Genomic DNA, 20,360 nt, shown 5'->3' with positions numbered 1-20,360 from the left:
CCCTTCTGCTTGTCACACAGTAGGGACTAAACACTTGTTGAGGGAATGAAAGAACCAATGGTGCGCAAGAGCGTGGACCTGGATAGTGGTGGTCTTGGAAGCAAATTGGCACAGGACTAGGCATTTTTTAATAAGTCGTGAAGGTCTTTAGCACTAAACTGTGAATGTCTACATGAAAGGGACCAGGTCCGAGTCAACCCTCTCATCTCCACATCCCAGTACAGACTCCGGCACACAGACCATTCTCAATGCCTATTTGTAAATCGAATGAGTAGTTGTATGAGTGAAAGAGACCTTGTAGATTCCTGGGCCTTAGAGATTGTTTAGAGCGGCGGCTATCAAACCTTAACCAGATTCAGAGTCATATGGAGAAGCTGCACGCTCCGAGTTTCTGATTCAGTCATCTGGGCTGGGCTCTGAGGACCTGGCTTTCTAAGCACCCACTCGATGTCAGTGCCGCTGGTTGTGGGCCACACTTTTGGGAATCTGATTTAGTGCAGTGGTTCTTAAACTTGGCTGCACATTATAATTACCTGGTGAAATTCTAAAAGTCTGTTGGTCAGGACTTAGCCTTCCCAATTAAGTCAATACCTGGGAGGGGAGGGAAGGGTTGAAAGGTTATGCAAGTTGGATGCAGGCAGTTTAAAAAATGTCCCAAATTTTCATGCTGTGTAACCAAGTTTGAGATCCACTAATCCAGTGCAACCTCCTCCTTGTAGAGGAGGCCTCTAAAGACCAGAACAGGTAAGTGACTAACTTCTGATCACACAACAAGTTAGAGGCTTAGCTGAAAACAGAACTCAGGTGTTTTTACTTCCTCAGTTTAACTGCCACCATTCCACACTTATCAACCAATGCCAGCTCTCACAGGCTCATAACTTGAGGCCAAAAAATGAAAGCTGTGTTTGAACTGAGGTTTTAAGGCATGTATTATTTATTACCTCCATTGTTTTATAAAGAAAATTTAAGTGGATGCATATTTATGAAACTTTACTACTCTAGACAAGTTAGGAGATGGAAGAGACAGGGTTATGGAATATTTTCAAGGCAGGACGATTCTTGAAATTTTAAGTACATTCTCAAACACAAACCAAGTGCTCCCTCTGAGTTCTTAAACAGATGTTCTTCATCTCTGAGTCAATGAATGGGCAAGGGTTTGCTTGTGATGTGCACATTAATTGCTGGCATGTAAAAGGAAGTGCTGGTAAAGTGTTTGAAAGTGGTTCTGTCTCTTAAAAAGATTAAAAGTTTCCTCCAGAACTTGGTTTCTATTAATGATTGGCTTAGTAAATATTTTCAAGTAGACAGAGCACAGATTGTGCCTTATATCATCTTAGAATCAAAGAAAGAGCCACAAAAGGCCCATAGAAACCATCGACTTCAACATTTTCATCACACAGAAGAGGAAATTGAGGCTCAAAGGGATTGACTGATTTATCTAACATTAGTAAGTGGACTGGCTGGAATTAAACACAAGGCGTCTGACTCCTGGGCTTTTGTTCTTTCCAAAACTCCAAGTACCATATTCCCTACTAGTGTCCACTGCACATAATCAAAGTTCCACAAATGTTTGGAGATTGATGTCATAGAGTCCTGGTACACACACGAGGTGGCTAAGGCTCCCTCACTTATTAGGTTAGAGCAGAAGTTGGAATCACATCATTAATTGAACAGTGGTTAAGTGCACTGGTACAGGAGTTCCCACTTCCTAGCTGTGTGATATTGGACACATGACTTCCCATCTCTAAGCTGCAGTTGTCTTCTTTGTAAAATGGGAACAATAGGGCTGTGGATGCAAAGAGGATGAAACATGCACAAGAAGTAAAGACCTTAGCCCATTGTTTGCCATATAGGAGAAGCACTAAAGACTTCATTATAATGTGGCCTCCCTTATAAAACAAATCCTGAGGATGCTTGAGGAGGGTGTACTGGAGAGGTGCCTTGAGACATACACATACATTAAGGAGAAACACTATGTCATATGAAAGCACTGGGCATCGAAAAGCATCATGGAGATCAAATGGGTTTGACCCTGTGTTTCGATTCAGAAAACAAATCAAGGACCATGACTGGGGACATTCACCCTCCAGCAAAACTCTCATGAAAATACCCAGGAGCACAGACAATTCCCAGCCAACCTTCTATAACTTCACCTTCCTCTCACCCACTGAAGAAGCAATCAGGATACATAAATCTTCAAGTTAACATAAAAAAAGAAATCACTAGCAAACTTTAATTATTCTACTTTCCTTAGTAATAAATGACTTCCCCACTGCTAATCTCATCCAACTGTTGGGAAAATTAAGTTACAGAAAGGTAGGGATGCTTAGCGTCACATTTTATAGCCTTCACCAAAATCCAACCCTCCTAGTTCCTTGTCCGTTGCTCTACCCACAATATCAATTCCATCTAGCTAAGATCATTCTCTATACAATGTCATGTTATAAATCCCTACATGTGAGTCTGGCTGTGATGAAACTTCTTTGAGTCCCGGACTCAATGACCCTCCTTTTACCCCTCTATAGCCTACACATTTGGCCCTCTCCCTATCTAGAAAGTTCACTTACATGTCTGTGAATCTTCTGTTGAGATGCAGGAGGGAGGCCACGTCCACCTGGAGAGGAGGGTCCCGGACCACCTTGTACTGCAGGGGCTTACACTCAAGGCAGAGTGGGCTGTCTGCAATGGAGGTCAACATGGCAGCATCAATCTCCAGGTGTTCATCCAGCGTGTAGATCTGGATGCCGTATATCTCCTCGTCCACATTCCGGAGTTTGACAGTCAATGGAATATCGCAGAAGACATTCTGAGGGCCCAGGGAGATGTTCTTCCCTGTAGTACTCAACAGTTTGATGTCATTGACAGCCCCAGTGGAGTCCCAGTCAGTGGAGACAAAGGTCACCCAGATGGTCAGAGACTGAGGGACCAAAGGGTAACGGAATTCCAGTTCAAGGTAGCAGCCCTGTGGCTCAGGGCAAGCTGGAGGGACTGTGTGTGGGTTGACAGCTGAATTTGGGCTCCAGGTGCGGACACTGGACTTACAGGGCTGTTCAACATCTGGATGACCTGTGGAGAAGAGATGAGGATATGAGTTCCTGAAAAATGGATCTTCAGTCTGATCCTTGGAGTGTTCTGCAGGCCTTAGGAGAGGTTGGCTTGACTAGAACTCAGACAGAGGGGAAAAGAAGGGGAAGATGCTCAGTGTTTCAGTGAATCAGCTGTAAGCATAATATCCAGCTCATCCGCACCACTGTCACAGGGATCTTAAATGAATCACCATTTGGTCAATACTATATTCAAGTAAGTGTTCTACGACTGAGTTAACGCCTAAGGTTTTCTTCCTCGTCTCCCATGTGATGGCTTCATGCCTAGGATGGAAAGAAGAAAGGGACAAATGTTTGTCAAACACCTGCGCTGTCCCATAAACTTGTTTAACTCTTGTAAGGACTCACGTCAGAGATGAGGAAATATGGAATGAAAAGACCCAAGTCTCACAGCTTGAAGTGTGAAGGTCAGCATTAGAAGCTGGTATTGTCTTTTCTGGAAGTTCATACTCTTTGTTTGCACTATTAGATGCAGGGGCCACCGAAATACACTAGAATTCCCATGGTGTTGCCTTTGGTGCAACCTGCTTGTAATAACAGAAGGGCCAGGAACCTTCACCAAAGAAGAGGTGAGCACAGATAGCTTCTGCCCCCTGGACTGAGGATTCTGGGAGGAAACTGTCTAGAGCCATGAATGACAGTGCTGGGAGGCAGCCCTGGAGCCACCTTATCTCTCCTCCTCCCCTTGTCTACATGAGGTCATACCATACCAAGCTCTGCCCAGTCTTACTCAGGATGGGGAGGGTTGCGTGAGGAGGGGCGAGAAGGAAGGAGGAATTTCTTCTGCTCTTTCCTCTTGGAGACAATGCCTCATCCCCACTGATCTCAGAATGCAGGGACTTCTGAATTTTTCTCCACTGAGATCATCAGTCCTAGGCCCTCAGAGAGCTCTCCTCTTCACTGCTGGGAATAGTAATCAGGTCTCAATGTAGTGGTTGGCTAATTTGTTTAGGGGAGTCTAGCAAGAGATACAGATCGGATGGTAAGGTTAAGCTGGAGGATCTTAATTAGTTCTATCTGCCACTTTTTTTCCTCTTTAGCATTAATGGTCGGTGGAGGGTGGGGGTGCTGGACATTTCTAAAGCAAAAGGGAAAAAGCAGTATTTGTCAGAAAACGCTTTGTGATGCTATTATAGAATAACAGGAATCACCACAATGTAAAAACTACAAAGTCACTTGAGGCAGAAAAGCTATTGCAGTAAAAGTTGTAAATGCCACCAAACTCCTCGCCTCTGGCCACCAAGAGAGAAGAGAGAAGACACCAAGTGGAGATGGAGAAGAGAAGAAAGAGGGGGACAAGAAAAACTGAACACATCAGAACATGGGGAGATGGACACAGCTATAAGATTCCCTCCACCCCTCCTTGGCTAGGCTCATTCATCTGTTGCAGCAAATGCTGGCTAGAAGAGATCAGGACTTTCAGCCAAAGGCACTCCCCACCTGAGCTGAAGCCTTTCTTGCCATCTACTCTGCACCTGGCTGAGTTCCTGATTCTCTTGACTGTGTGGTATTGACACACATGTATCACTTATTCACTCAATAAACTTTACTGAGGATAGCATTTGAATACATATGAAGCATGTTCATAGCCATTAATTAATTCATCTGCTTGACACCAACATCCTGCAGGATTGTTATCATTTCTTGTCTGTTTTGTAGTTCTGTTTCCCTCATCACCCTATAGACATTGCCTGGTCCAAGGATAGTGACATAGTGGGTTCTCAGTTCATATATGGTAAACAAAGAATCTTATGTCTTGTTCACATATAAAGAAGTTAGTGCCCCATGGAATACTGGAGCCTGCTGCATCATGGTGAGTGCCAGGTGAATGCTCCACTCCCTCCATGGGCTTCCTCCTGGAACTGGTAAGGGCTGGAGCAACCTTTTCCCCCTCCTTAGAGAAAACGACTGTCAGCGGTGGGAAGCTGCAGGAGAGCAAAGATGACAAATCTGCTTGGCTCATGCTTTCTCCCTGGTTTCTTGTTATTCAATAGAGGGGCCAAATGCTTTCCAAAGGACAGGAAGGTAAGCCTGGTCATTATGCTCCGGTAACTAAAACAGGAATAGAAATCTTAACAAGGTTGGTTACCAGAGACAAGCATTTAGGTGTAAAAAAAGAACCTAAAGTGTCACTGAGCTCAACTCATCACCAAAGCAGCAATCCCTTTAATAGCATCAGGCTGCACCAACTGACCATCCTTTATGTGCCTGGCATGGTGCCGAGCATGTTCCATGCTTCAGCTCTTGTCCTCCTGGCAATAAGTATATGGTGCAGGTCTTATGACACTCATTTTCAAGAAGAGGAAATCGAAACTCCAATGGTTAAGTAATTCCCTGATGGGGAGTAGAATATTATGTGATACTGTTGGTCCAGGCAGCATGCCAGGCTTTGAAGCCCTGAAAGTTGGGTTAAAATATCAGCTATCCAGCCTCACATTTGTGTCACCTACTGTAATAGCATTGCACAGGGTTGCTTTAACACTCAAATGGGATGAAATATTTAGTAGATGCTTACACATCTCTTAGTTCTGTTCTCAAAAGTAAGGAGGAATTAGCAAGGAAAAGCTTGTGAGGAGGTGCCATTCCAACGAAGAGGACAGTGGACAGAGAATGCCTGTTCAGATGACTATTGTTTTGAGAGCAAAGGGACAGCAGCAAGTGATAAGGCTGGCCAATTAAAGAGAACCCCGATTATGAAGGGTTTTATGTGTCACTTTAAGGGGATAAACTTTATATTGAGAGAGATGGGGAGCTACTGAAGAATTCTAATTAAACAAGTGAAGGTTGTCATTTAGAATAAGCATTGTTTAGAGATGCAGATACTATTTATCCATTTGTCCATCCATCCATCCATTCATCCATCTATCCATGCATTCAGACAATAATTATTGATTATTGAGTGCCTGGTTTATGTCCAGAGTTGACCAGGCCCAGAGAAAACAGGTTTCTAAAGACACAGTCTCTGCCCTCATGAAGCTTCCAGTCTGGTGAATCCAGTGAGGAGACTTTTGTACTGATTCAGACAGTACACAGCTGGGCCTTAGGGGAAGAGAATATCACGGGAGAAGAGGAAATACCAGAGTTTCTCCTAAGGAGAAAAATGGACACAGGTAAGAAGTTGATTAAATGCATGGTGGTGAGGTAGGGAGAAAGGCTGAGAAAAGGAAAGAAACTGAGGAATGAAGAAAGAAAGGGGAAAATGGAGGTGAGGGGGAGGGGAGGGGAGGGGGAAAAGTGCAAAGGTGCTGTTACTTCACTATCCACAAATATCCTTCTGTACATACGGTGACTGAAGGAAAAGTCACGTGTTTATATAAGCTGTCCACTAGAAATGAGGCCAAATACGTGTGTAAGATATATTTATACATACCTATGCTGATTTAAATTTACATTTATGAAGATCTATACAGACATCTATTATATATTTATGTGTATATATACTGCAGCTGTTGACACAAATATAGTTATAAAAACTTGGAGCCAAGTTCTTTCCAGATGAATACTTACTTCAGCACACCTGAAATATTCTAGGCAGCAAACGGGGGAAAGACTCACACAAAGAAGAAAAAAAAAAAACAGGAAACAGTGCCATGTGTTAATCTCTCATGGAAAACCCAATGCTTGTAACGTATTAGATGCTTGCGTCAGTGATCTTAATTGGGATTTAAGCCAGTCAGATCTAACTATTTAGTTACTGAGCTACGAATGTAGTATGGTAGTGAATGCCTCAGAAAAAATGTATCTAAGAAACACAGTTTTTGCTAAAGAGATTGGAAAACGGGGTTTCTTTTGATTACATCCACTTTCTGTGGACAATGGCAAGAGTTCCTGCCACTGCATTTCCCTGAAGTTCATGGAATGGAGCTAACAAAACATTGTGGACATTCAATAAATACATTAAATGAAGATGCGCCTATCCTGTAAATACGGAGTCAAAATAAAGAAGTCGCAAGTGCCTGGAATATTAGAGCTAGAAAGGGCATTCATTCGGTGGACAAGACACTCTCTTCAGGGAAGCTAAGTGACTCACTCAAGGGCACAGAGCACATTGATGGATAGGCTGGAGCCAGGATCAGGCTCTTTATCCACCCCACCCCCACGCTCTTTCACCAACCCCAAAGATACGTCTGGCATTGCTCACAGATTTGAGAGTTTTATGTTAGTTTGGGAAGTCCAAAAACTTAAACACGCAAAGATAAATAGGATGAAAATGAGTTGAGAAATAAATTGCAGAGTTTGGCTCATGGAAAAGTTTATTTCTTCAAGGATATTAAAAAGAGTCTGAGCCAAAGGGATCACAGAGCCTGTAATAGGATGCTCTAAAAAAAGAATCGCGTCTTTTCCCGGCCTGCGTGTACTAAATTTACACATCCTGAAGGAGAACCCGGGGCTGCTGGGCTTCCTTGGAGGCCTGAGTCAGCTCAGAGAACCCGGGGGCTCGGCATTGCCAGTTAACTCATTTCTGCATATCACGCTTGAAGAGGGTCAGGGACAAACCAGGAACAGGCGTAACCAATCGGCAGTTGGGCTGGATGGAGGTGTGAGGAGATCTTTGGGAATTATTTCATTCACACAAGTGGTAGAACAAACCAAGATGATTTTACCTAGAGGAGGCTCAGGGGAGAGTCCTGCTGATCCTACCTCCCAAATATCTCTCAATTTCATTGACTCCTCTCCTTTCTCACTGGCATCGACCTCATCCAGGCCACCAGAATACCTGTCCTGGATGCCTGCAACAGCCATGTGGCCACACCCTTTCCTCCAGCATGCTCCCTGCCACCCCACGCTCTTCTCCAAGGAGCAACCCAAGCAACCTTTACAACATGCACATCACACCGAGTCCCGGACCCCTGCCAAGGCACGTGGTGTCTCCACATAGCCCTCGGTGTAAACTCAAACCATTCCTCATCTGGTCATTCCACATCTCACCCAGTTCAATCTCTCCCCACCCCACATCTTGCTCTTTATGCTCAAAATCACATAAGCTCGTCTAGCATTACTAAAGAGCCTTTGTTTTGGTGGGCTGTATCTATTAGCAGGTACCATATTGTAAATTGAAACCGAGAAAACTTTAGAATATGAGCACACATAAGGATGTGTCCCGTAGGCTATGAGAGCAGTAATGACATCACATTTCATGGAGCTACTGAAAAGCTCTACTATACTCTCAGGAGAGAGTGATAGTGAAAAAGGTAAATCATGTCATGGTATCATTATGAAAATAATTTTAGACTTTGAGGACACCCTAAAATGTCTCCAGCAACCTTGTAAGCCTCCAGGTCACACTGAGCAAACCACTACTCTAAGCACATGAAGTGTCTTTCGAATTCTCAAATGCACCTCGCTCACTGGTATGGTGGCATTATCCAGAAAGCCTGAGTCTCCAGGGCTGGGGGAGGTCCCCTCTCTCCTGGCCGCCCCCAGCGCTCCATACGTCTATGAGCACAGGCCTCACCACACTGAAAGGTGATCGTCCATGTCCAGCTCGGACTCCCCTGTTACGGTCAGCTCAGCCTCGCCTGTGTGTCCAGCACAGTGCCTGGCACACAGTTCCCACGGTGGTCACAGATGAAACTGGCTCCCTCTCTGCAAGTCCAGAAAGCGCTGTCCCCTAAGAGATGCACACTTTACTTTGTTCTGTGAGAACCCAACATGAGCTAGGTTTGGGGGGAACATCATGACTGCAGATCTCAGTGGAGCTAGAACAGGAAGGCCAAGAACTATGCGAACCAGTGCTAGGGGAGCCTCCATGAGGGACGGAGGGCACTGGGGGCTTCCGGCACCGGGTGAGAACCGGAACTGGATGACCCCAAGCATCCCGTCCAAGCCTGACAGCCTGTGATTCGGTGGGGCCAAACTGAGGATCTCTCCAGACAGCCCTCTCGCTGCACATTCCAGATGGGCTTGTTTAGAGTTCCCGACTCTCGTTTTTATTTTAAGCTCCTTTGGAAGATGAAGTATAGTGTTGTCATTTTTCTCCTTCACTCGCCTCTCTGATCCCTCTTGTTGTGCTTTATTCTATCGCTGGCTTTTTCTTTTCAACCTTCTTTCTAAAAATATAGAGGAAAACAGAGGAGTTCTCACTGAGCCTCAATGAGGAATCGGACTCTGCTCCCCCTGAGGGACTGGTGTCCTCGCCCAGGGACGGCTGGCCTGAGCTGACCTGCACAGGAGCAGAAGGGACTGATGGGGCAGGGCGGGGGTGGGGGTTCTAAGACTGTGTGTATGAAGGAGAGCAAGGCAGAAGCCTGGGAAGGAAATGTGGGGTCTCTGTCAGCCTGGCTTCAGGAATTAGATCTGAGCCCTAAGGCAAGAGACACTGCAGAAGCAAACTGAACAGGCAACAGTCCATGAGATCCTCCAAGTTCCAGGCAGCCTTGCCTCAGGGCCACAGTGCAGCAAATCCCTGGGCAAAAGGCACTCTCTTAATGTCTACAGAACACCAAGGGAATCTGGCAGTGACCGAGACTGTAAGAGAACGCAGATCTCTGGTCCCTGGGATGCTTCGGAGACTCCCTCTGAGCCCATAACAGGGGCAATCATGAGGGGCTTCCCTCAGGGGTCTTACAGATCAATGGATTCCAAAAGGAAGGGCACATGACAGACACTGAAAGGAAAAGTTGTGACATGTGCTAATGCCCTGGGTATTCCCAGAAATAACTAAAAAACAATCAAAAGACTACGGATGTCTCGAAGCCCCCAAATTTGTGTATTGATTCTAAGGTGACCTGGTTCGTACCTATAGCCTGTTAAGGTTTGGGGGTAGTCAGAAACACACATACGTGCTTTGTCTTCATCAGGTATGTGGCCCTGGCACTCATTTAATGTCCCAGCGCTTTTGCTTCCTCGTATGCAAAGTGGGATGGTATACTCAGGACAGTGCAGGTACTCAAGACACACATGCTGAATGGAGGCATGAACCCTGGCCTTGATGTTGGGCCAAGGGTACAAACTCCCAGCTGTAAGATGAGAAGGTTCCGAGGTTCTATTCTGCAGCACGGTGACTCTAGTTAGCAACACTACTGTTGCTAAGAGTAGCTTGAAAATGTTCTCACACACAAAAAGGCAATTATGTGAGTGATGCCTGTGTTACCGAACCTTATTGTGGTGATCGCTTTGTAACATATACACACATCAGATCATCATGTTGTATACTTTAAACTTGCACAATGTTACATGTCACTTATATTTCAATAGAGCTGGAAAGAAGAACAAAAAATTAAAAAATATGGGCCTTGCAGTGCCATCTTCAGATTGAATGAGATTGTGTGTGGAAAAGACCACTGAAATCATAAAGCTCCAGATGTGTCAAAAGAGTTGTTCTTCCCGTACCCAACCTGTACGTAAGCTTCCGGGCTGGATTACCTTCTGCTTCCCGGGGACTCCAGTGTCCTGATGGGCCACAGGGCATTGGGGAAGAGGCGTTGTAGGCGTACTGCACCAGGATTCTCCCTTCCAGGCAGAGGTCACATGCTGATCCCAATTCTCTAGGAGGCCAAGGAGAGAAGGAAAATGCACCGACTTAGGAACAGTTGAATGAGCCCCTGACTCCACCTGGCCAAAGGCAACAGGGCAGAGGGCACAACTATGTTGTCATCCCTATTTCTCCCAATGCATGCCAAAGCTTCCAGAACACGACAAACTGAAATTCCTCCCCACTGTCCGGCAAGGACCTTGTTGGGACCTAAGTAGCTTCCATTCTAATGGTGGATACACTGGTCTAACTTCAAGCAGCACCAAATCAACAAGCCAAAGACTCACTCACTACCTGCAGAATCTGAATTTCATCCACCACCCAAACCTCCATTGAGAATTTGGTGTGGGGTTGTGAGAAAATCTGTTGCCCCATTGGACTTCAAATTGTATTCACTTACCAATATTTATCAGGTACCTACCATGTGTGAGGCACCATCCTGCATCCCAGGTATTAAATAAGAAGAAGGAACGGTTTAGTTCCTCCAACTGAAAAGATGTGGGCTAAACTAGAAGATGCCTAAAGAACCTTCCCGCCCTGACATTCTGGAGATGGATGAGGCACTCCTGGATTTAACAGTCAAAAGCAGTTTCCTTACTGCCCGATCTCATTCATTTTAGCAGCTTTCCAAGGGCTGAGCCAATCCCTCAGAGGGCCCAGCCCCTGAAGTGGAATATTTCGGTGGCCTCCCCTACCACCTACTGTCTTTTGTATCTGGATCCAAACTCTCTCTAGCCGCAACAGCCTCTGGGATCCTACTTGTTCTCCAGACTTGGCATATGTTTAGGAGGCAGTTGCTGGGAGGAAAAAGGGATGAGCTCATGTATTAGCATGGACCCAAAACTCCCCAAATCTGAGCGACCACTGCAGAGGAACTGGAAAGGGAAGAAAGCTGCCAAGAAATGTGCCAGCCCAGCCCATCTTTCTCAAAATGCAACGATCCTGCCAAAAGTTCTTTCATCATTTCTAGAAGAAGGTCCCTCCTTTGGCTCCCTGCAAGAACATGCATGGGGGAGTCCTGTCTCAAGCCTTAGGACTTTCCCTTCACAGGGCAGCTGTACAGCCCCTGGGATCACAGGGTAAGGCAGAGCGAGCTTGTGGACATCACAGCTCGCTGCTCCTCCCCATTCCTCCTGCACGTGGCTGCCAGGGAGCTCACCCCGAAACCTGAATCTGAGCAAGCCATACCCCTGCTTATCTGCTTATATGGCGGTAACATGTGTATCTGGACAGATGGATGGATGGACGGATGGATGGATGGAAGGATACACAGTAGCCACTCAGACATGTTGCTAAGATTAATGATGAACCTAGTTCAGACCCTTGAATTTCAGATTTTACATTCTCAGCTTCATCATTGTAAACATAAAACCATACATCGATAGAAAGTTTAAAAAGCACACTCTATTCAGAGATAGGAGAGGCATTACATAGCCTAAGGTTAATCGGCTCAATGGAATGGTAAGGAGTTATTGGAAAAATATCGATAAAGATTATGGAATGTCATGAAAAAATGTAAGCCATAACGGTAAGTGAAAAAGGCATATTCAACACTGAATCTACAGCCAGCCTGTCAATGCTGTTCGCATAAATTTAATGTGATAAAATATTATTGGAAGTAATTTCCAGGTGGTGGAACATGGAATGATCCCCCACCTATATTTTTATTCCTTCTGGTTTTCTGAAATTTCTCTATATTTTGAACATGTATGAGTTACTACTGGGCTAGCACTGGTAACAATTATACACATATTCTTCTAGGCCGAAAACAGGGAGTGAGGAGAGAGACTTCTTGGGCACCACTGTGGAGGGCAGAGCCCTGGGCACCACCATGGAGGGCAGAGCCCCGTCACAGCGGCCACACTCCATGCATGGCAGTTCTGAGCCGCAGGAATGGCTTCACAATGACGATGCGACTACAAACGTTCTGGGATGGAAACAGGAACCACACTGACCTTAATGGCCATTGAGTCTCTCTCTCTACTTCTTTAAATTCTGTTTGGATTGTACGCATATTCATACAGTCACCTGTACTTCACTGAGTTCTTGACACATCCTAGGTTTTCAGTAATCACTCTGATGAGTGAACAAACCATGATCCACCTGACAGCAATGTGCCTTGCTTTTTCAGAGCCCCACACAGGGGATTCCCCCACATTCCATCATGGATTCAGATGTTCACCCATCGCTTCAGCTATACATTCAATGGACAGTCTTTTTTTCTACACTTTTGGTGGCTAGTGCTGTACAAGTATTAGACATTGATCATCTGAGGGCGAGTAAATTTGATGGGATGTCCTCATTTCACAGATTAGAAAACTAATAAGGTTCATGAGTACAAAGTAATCATCCCAAGGCCATAGCCTGGAAAGGCATGCAATCTATGTGGCCTTTACCAAAACCAGGCAGTATCCTACACATCGAGGGGGTGTATAGTATGTGCTTCTTACCTGTGGCATTTATTTGATTTGTATACACACACACACACACACATTGATATCACACATTGAGATCCTCTTTCCGACCTGGGTACCACAAGAGTCAGTGTTTAAGCTCCAAGTCTATGCTGCCCAAAACGGCAGCCATTGACCTCCTGTGGCCATCTAAACTTAAACTAATCAAAATTTAGTACAACTTAGAAACCTAGTTTCTCAGTCACATTTGTCACATTTCAGGTGCTCCCTAGCCACAGTTGGCTGATGGCTACCATATCCACCATGCAGACAGAGAATATTTCCATTATTGCAGAAAAGTCCTATTGGACAGTGATTTGCTAAGGCATCCACTGTATGTCATGGCTTAACTCCTCTCCTGTGCATGCAGAATGGTATTAGCTATGCTCCATCCTTGGGACAATTCTCCGTATTCTGGGATTGGGGAGTAGAACCTGATAGAGAAAGGCCGGGACCCTTTGGCTTACAGAACAGCACAGAGCACAGGCTGAGGAAGAAAGAGGGCATGGAGTGAGGCTGCCAAGATTTCAGATGCAGGTCTCTCGGTTCCCAGTCCAGTGCTTTTTCCAGCACATCACAGCCGATTGTTCAGTTAACTGAAACCATCCAGTCAACACATGTTTGCATGGCAGATAAAAATAAAGGAGTTAGAAAAGCCAGGGGTGGCCTTGAATTATTTATTCAGTTGCCCATGTGTGAGGACACAGGCTGTGGGAGGATCTGAATGTGTTTTTTTAAGGAAAACCCTTGTATTCTCTGTGGCCACAGATGTGCAGAACAGCAGGAGGACATGAGGATGGCCAGGGGCGAGAGGTTGGCATTGATGGATGTAGTGGAAAACACCAGAGATTCTGCAGGGAAAGAACAATTTCGAGTAGCTCAACAGCTCTGGAAAACTCGGTACAATAGAGGAGCTACTATTTTTTTTAATACAGAGTGTGTGTGTGCTGGGCATATCACAGATGTCATCTTGTTGAATCCCCTCCCTCCCAAAACCCAGGTGACATTGGCACTATCAGCACCTTTCTATGGAGGACTCAGGGTCAAGACAGGATCTGAGAGGTGAGAGCCTTGTTCTAGTTCCCAGAGACCAGGAGTGGGAAGCTGAGAACGGGACACACACAGCCTCCCATCAATGCTTTGTACTCCGCACTAAGCCGATTTGCAAGAGTACCAACTCTGTGTGTAGGGGAGAGTGATATACATAGTTTCCTTTCTTTACAACAATCTGCTGAACTTGTGGACCTACTTCCTTTAGCCATAGACTATGATCTCCGTAGCTGTGAACCCTAATTAGACATGTTTCTAAAATGTCAGTTTTAATTTAGCATATGATAACTCCATTATGAAATCTCAGACGGAACAGAATAGCTATTGTACGAGCCCCATGTACCAACTGACTATCGGTTATTAAAAACATATTGATTGAAGCTGAGGGCACTATGTAAGAGAGACATATCTCATTACACAACAATTAACCCTCCCATAGGTTTCCAACAATCAGCTGGTATTTATTTAATGGACAATAACTGCTTTATGAAATACAAATTGAATGCATACACAGGAAACTTCATTTACAAAACTTCCATTTTTAAGTGGAATTGAGGCCAAGCTTGACCAAAAGTCTGATACTTCTCATTGCCACAGAAAAAATAAATAAATCTACGGGCTGCTGGAAAGGCTGCTCTGAAGTGTCACATGAGGTTTCCCAAACCCAGCTCTGAGCTCCCAGCGAGGGCGGCTGGGGCAGGGGAAGGCGGGGCGTCTACAGAGGGCTAGCTCAGGCATACATTTCCTTCCCTGTGGCCACACTCCCCCAGCTGCCATATGAGGGTTCTAGATTCAGGGACTGCTGGCAGGATGGAAAATCAGAGCCCAAATTTAATGTGGTGCCATGATCTAATATATTTTAAACACACACACACACACACACACACACACACACACACGCGTCCTTTATAACTTGAGTTTTGGGAGGGCCTAATGAACACACATGGCGGTCTGAGATCAGACATGGCAAAACATGATGAGCTAGAGCCCAGCTCCCGCCACCCTCAATGGGCTCTTGGTCTAATCTCTCAGTCTTTTTGGGCTCCAGTTCCCTTTTCATCTGGCAAACAGAGAAGATGATCTCCCTTTTATAGAGTTACTGGAAAGATTAAATGAGACTCTGTATATAAAACCTTTAGCACAGAATCCTGCACAGAGCAAGCACTTGCTAAGTAACCACAACCGCAGAGTAATATTAATTAATGATTAGTTGGTTATTATTTTCAGCATCATCCATGTTATATCATCATGATTGAATAAACATTTCCAAGAAGAGCTGGGGGTGGCTGTGATGTACTAATCTGTCCTAAATTATAGCGAAATTACAAAATAGATGTCAACATCTTAGTTTGTTTCTATGACCCTTTGAAATTTGCTTCCCTTAAGTCTTGAGCTCCTCGGTGGGTCTCAAGGCTAAAAAGCAGCACAAGAGACCATCGCCACCTCAGGCCACTGAGGCATCATGAGACCCACTTTTCGGGGGAGGAGAGTAAGGCTCAGGGACGGAAAGTGACTTGCCCAAGGCCATACAGCTAATAAATGACAGGGAAGCAGGACAAGATACTCTGTGCCTCAGCTTATCATTCCCTGGTCTAAAAATTCTACTTTTTGTTCTACAGAGAAACACTGGGCATGAAGATGCTATACAGATATCTAGATATATGCTTATTTCTGGATTATACATATGCATGTGCATTCATGTAAAATGTATAAATACACGAGGCCTGTCCAGAAAAAGTCCAGCCATTGTTAATATGACAGGAATGGTTTGCACGACGACATCGACGTAACCTGGTGGCCAAGGAGAGTGGACTGGAATGCTCATGCATGAACAATGACAACTTCGCTGTATTAGCCAATGGGGATTTTTTGCTCTACTGAGCATGCCATTGAGCAAGCATGTGTACTGTGTGGTTGTTGCATTCAAAATGGCTGAGTGAGTAGAGCAAAAAATCTGCATCAAATTTTACATTAAGCTTGAAAATTCCTCTGTGGAAACTGTTCAGATGATTTAGAAGGCCACAGCAGTGTGCAACTGGTGATTGGCAGCTTCATCACCACAACATGCCTGCTCATATACCACATCTCATGCAGAGTTTTTTAGCAAAACATCAAATCACCCAAGTGACTCAGACCTGCTACAGCCCAGATTTGGTACCCTGTGACTTCTGGCTTTTCCCAAATCTAAAATCACCTTTGAAAGGGAAGAGATTTCAGACCATCTATGAGATTCAGGAAAATACGATGGGGCAGCTGATGGTGACTGGGAGAACTGTGTGAGGTCCCAAGGTGCCTACTTGGAAGGGGTCTGAGGCATCATTGTCCTATGTACAATGTTTCTTACATCTTCTTCAATAAATGTGTCTATTTTTTCCCATTACATGGCTGGATACCTTCTGGACAGACACTGTATACATAAACACACATATGTAACTTCACATACAATATGTCCAGGAAGGTGTTTTCCAGTTTCAAGTCCTGAGATCTTGGAGATGAGACCAGTACCTCCATCCCAGAGGAGGCTCTGGCAACAGAATTCTCCAGGTTTTTAGGAATAAAGCTAAACATGCATTCATTCACTTAAAATGTTTCATTACTTATACATTTCTATTAGCCTTCATTCATTTATTTTTTTTTTTTGACCCTCGAATTTATCATGTACCTCCAGGGACCAGTCAGTCACTGTGGTAAGTGCCGGGCACTCGTCGAACAAGAGCAGAGACAAAGAACAGAGCAAAACCTCTCTCCCAAGTTTGGCTTCCCTTCCAAGTTTCCCTCTTCTTGGCAGGAGGGAGAGAGGGGAAACAGCACTTCACAGCCCATACTCACCTTTCAAAGAAGTGGCCATCGATGGGTGGGAACCATTCCAGCGTCACGGACTCGGTTGTGTGGCCCACAATCTGGGGAGCGAGGGCGACAGGCGCCGGCTTCTTGGAGGGCTGCCAGCTCTGGTACACCAGGTCCAGGTAACAGTGCATTCTGGCGACTTGATTGGGCGTGAAGGAGTCAGTGCAGTCGTCATCTGTAAGGGGGAAGCAGCGGAGATAAGAACCTGGCTGCACGGGCGGGCACACAAGAGAGTCATGACGTCTCCTGGAGGCCTGGGAGCCAGCACCCCAGCCCCTGCCAGCTCAGAGCTGGCCTCTTCCAGCGCTCAAGAGTTAATGGTCTGTGAACAAATTAGTGTAGTCATCACTTCTGCAGACAGGTGAGGGGGAACAGGAAGAAGGGGAGGGTGGATGGAACTGAGAAGTACATCTGAGACTGAGAGGGAACAGCCCAGAGGTCATGGCTAAGGACAAGGGCAAAGCAGGCTGCTTCCCATGAGCCCCAGGTCCACTGGTCAGTAAGTCACACCCTCCCTTACCTGTTCCCTCCCTTGTCACTCATTCAATATCTCTCATTCATTCATTCATTCATTTACTTGTTTATTCACACACTCGTTCCTTTGTTCCTTTATGTACTCACTTGTTCCTTCATTCTTTCCTTCACATTCATTCAGTAGTTCTGCTCTTTATTGATGCAGTGATACTGTCCTTCAGGCAAACCTTGCGAGCATCTGTTACATATTCTCTGCTTTGTGCCAAGAGCCACAGAAAGGTAAAACACAAAACATCCCTGCCCTTGAGGGGCCACCGATCTAGTTATAAAGTGAAGGTCAGTTTGTTGTATTAGTCAAGGTTGTTAGAAGGCTGCTCAAGTCTGTGATGCCGATCACTGATGAACAGGAGACAGCATGTTGTCACGGGAGAGCGAATCAAAGAGGCTTCTGAAGAAGGAGGTATTTGAGGTCAACCAGATTGCACGGCTAAGACTGGGAAAGAAATCTGAGTGAGGGACTGTGGGAGCTGGAGCTGCGAGACCGCAGAGGTCTGACGGCCATGCCGTGACCCCTTCTGCACAGAACTGACACTGACACTTTTACTGTGTGCTCAGTATGAGCCAGGCATGGTGCACTCTGCTTTGGACACACTGAACTCTTCTACCATTTTTGGAATAAATACTATGATTTTCTCCATCTTACAGAGGAGGAAACTGAGGCTAGGTGAGATCAAGTAACTTAAGATCACAGAACTAGAGACGAATCCGAGATGTGAACCCAGGCAATCCTGACTCCAAGGCCAAGCTTCTAATCCATATGAGAACTTCTGAGCGTAAATGAGATTTTGTGTGGATACAGTTATCCTGCAGGTGTTTGATAAACAGGAGCTGAGCTGGAGTCTGAGGGCGCTGGAATACAATCCCTTCAATGTCTTTAGATGTAATGACCTTCAATCCCACGCTCTCTTTTCTAAGATGTGGACTGAAGGTGGTGACCCAAGACTCAGCCCCCAAGGAAGAAGCTTGCCTCCTGTCTCTTCCTTCAGCAACTTTACTCAGTGGCCCCAGGACAATGCACTGTTCTGGCTTCGTTTCCAAACACACCACTTCCCAGAGGTGTCCGCCTGGTCAGGGTTTCCGCAGCTGGGCCCCAGACAGAGGAGCACAGGGCTCGCCAGATCTTAAAATAAACCCACCGCTGGGAATCCTGCAGCATAAACTCACTTCCCTCATCAAACAAACAGACAATAAGTTTGGGCAGGTGCTGGGCAGTTGGACGGTGTGGATTTTCAAGCATTAATTATAACAGTAAAATATTAGAAATGGCACATCTCTTTATTAATCAGGAAATGGCTGTGTACCTTAGGCACAGGCTAAGGTACAAACAGATGTACCTTACTAATCAATACAGATGTACAATACTAATCAATCATTTCCAAATAAAGGAAGTAACTTTAAATCTCTGATCCCTTACATATACGTCAGGGATATTTAAATCAATCCCACTACATAGGGTTGTAGAGAGCATTTAGTGAGCTGGAGCATACAAAGCATTTATCAAGATGAACGGAGAAGAAACACAGTGATTTTTTTCTCTGTATACTCTGATTTGTTTCTTTTACCCCCAAAGAAGCACATTTACTTTTTATAACTTACAAAGTAGGCATCTCCGTGTTGGTCACTAAGAAAAGAATTTGGAAAATGGATTGGTGATAGAACCTGGTAGGGAAACAGAGATGCATCTGAAATTTAAAGAGACCAACGGAGAACAGTCTGTCTCAGGACACACAACACAGAGCGGCTATGAGGACCTGGGGTGAGGTGCCCCAGGGTTTCTGTTTATCACTAATGCTCCGTCTCGATTAGCTCATGTCTGGCTTCCCACCATCACATGCCTCCTCTGCCGACATCTGTGGCCACTTTACCCTGGTCTCCAGGACCAGCCAGCACATCTTGTTCTGCTGTCCCCATCTTGTCCCCCACCAGAAAGGAATGTGGGGATGTCAGCAAGCCGGGAGCCTGCGCCAGTCCCATGATGTCAATGGAGTGCCCTGGGTTTGCTAACACAACTTTGTTCTCAAGAACATATTTCCATCTGTGGCCGGGCAGTCACAGAACACGGAGGTGCAGGGCACGGATGTGGTCCCTTCACTTCCCGTAGCCTCTGGGCAAAATGCTGACCCCTGACAGCCTCATTGTTACCCACTGGAAATCAGGCACCAGTGATGTTACCTGCCTCCTAACGCCGGTGAGAGCTTTTAACGAGCTGACCGTGTCGAGTGCATGGGTACCTGAGTTGCCCTTTGTAAAAACCCCTCCCTTTTCTTGTTGTTTTAACAATAATGATAATGACAATGATACTAAGAACAATAAATGAATAGGAAAGGTACAGATATTCTCCGTAAGACATTTGTAATATGGCAAAAAATGTTACAAGGAAATAAATACCACCCTAAACTCATTACCTAGAGATACCAGAATTAATAGTTGGTATACAGGTATGTGTCTGTGCATGCGGAGATGTCAAATATGTGAAATTCTCATCAGCACAAACATGCACACACACGCGCACACACACCGGATTCACTCTCTACATAAGACCCTGTGACTGTTTTCACAACCAGTAACGCATCAATGATCCTACTAAGTGTCATTGATTGAGCACCAGTTATGATATTAAGTCTGTCACCTGTACGATGACACCTACTATCACCTAGTTAAGTGTGATTGTCTTCCATGGTATCGATGAAGTAACTGAAGCTCAGAGAGGAGAAGTAACTCACTTGGGTCAAAGGCTAGTGCATGAAGGATGCAGGTTCGGTCCTCATGATCCAAACCTCATGCTCTGAACCACTGTGTCCCTCTCCTCCTGTTTGTTCCCTCCATCATCTCCAACATCATTGTTGGCGACCACATAATGTTGTCTCATATGGATGCCTTGTGATTTATTTCAGCAAT

General features: G+C 45.3%; 1 protein-coding gene across 1 annotated transcript in view; it reads right to left on the bottom strand.

The window, feature by feature from the left end:
- PAPPA (pappalysin 1) overlaps nucleotides 1-20,360 on the bottom strand; it is a 224,107-nt gene that overhangs the window by 142,426 nt on the left and 61,321 nt on the right. Inside the window, exons 5-7 of the mRNA XM_028529324.2 lie at nucleotides 16,911-17,103; nucleotides 10,470-10,591; nucleotides 2,568-3,066 (exon numbers count right to left, since the gene is read on the bottom strand). Of these exons, the coding sequence (XP_028385125.1) occupies nucleotides 2,568-3,066; nucleotides 10,470-10,591; nucleotides 16,911-17,103 (814 nt within the window). The remainder of the gene's footprint in view (nucleotides 1-2,567; nucleotides 3,067-10,469; nucleotides 10,592-16,910; nucleotides 17,104-20,360) is intronic.

The sequence above is a fragment of the Phyllostomus discolor genome, chromosome 3, assembly GCF_004126475.2.
Source record: "Phyllostomus discolor isolate MPI-MPIP mPhyDis1 chromosome 3, mPhyDis1.pri.v3, whole genome shotgun sequence".
Lineage (NCBI taxonomy): Eukaryota > Metazoa > Chordata > Mammalia > Chiroptera > Phyllostomidae > Phyllostomus > Phyllostomus discolor.
The sequence above is the reverse complement of the archived record's forward strand: the minus strand, read 5'-3'. Positions and strand labels throughout refer to the sequence as shown.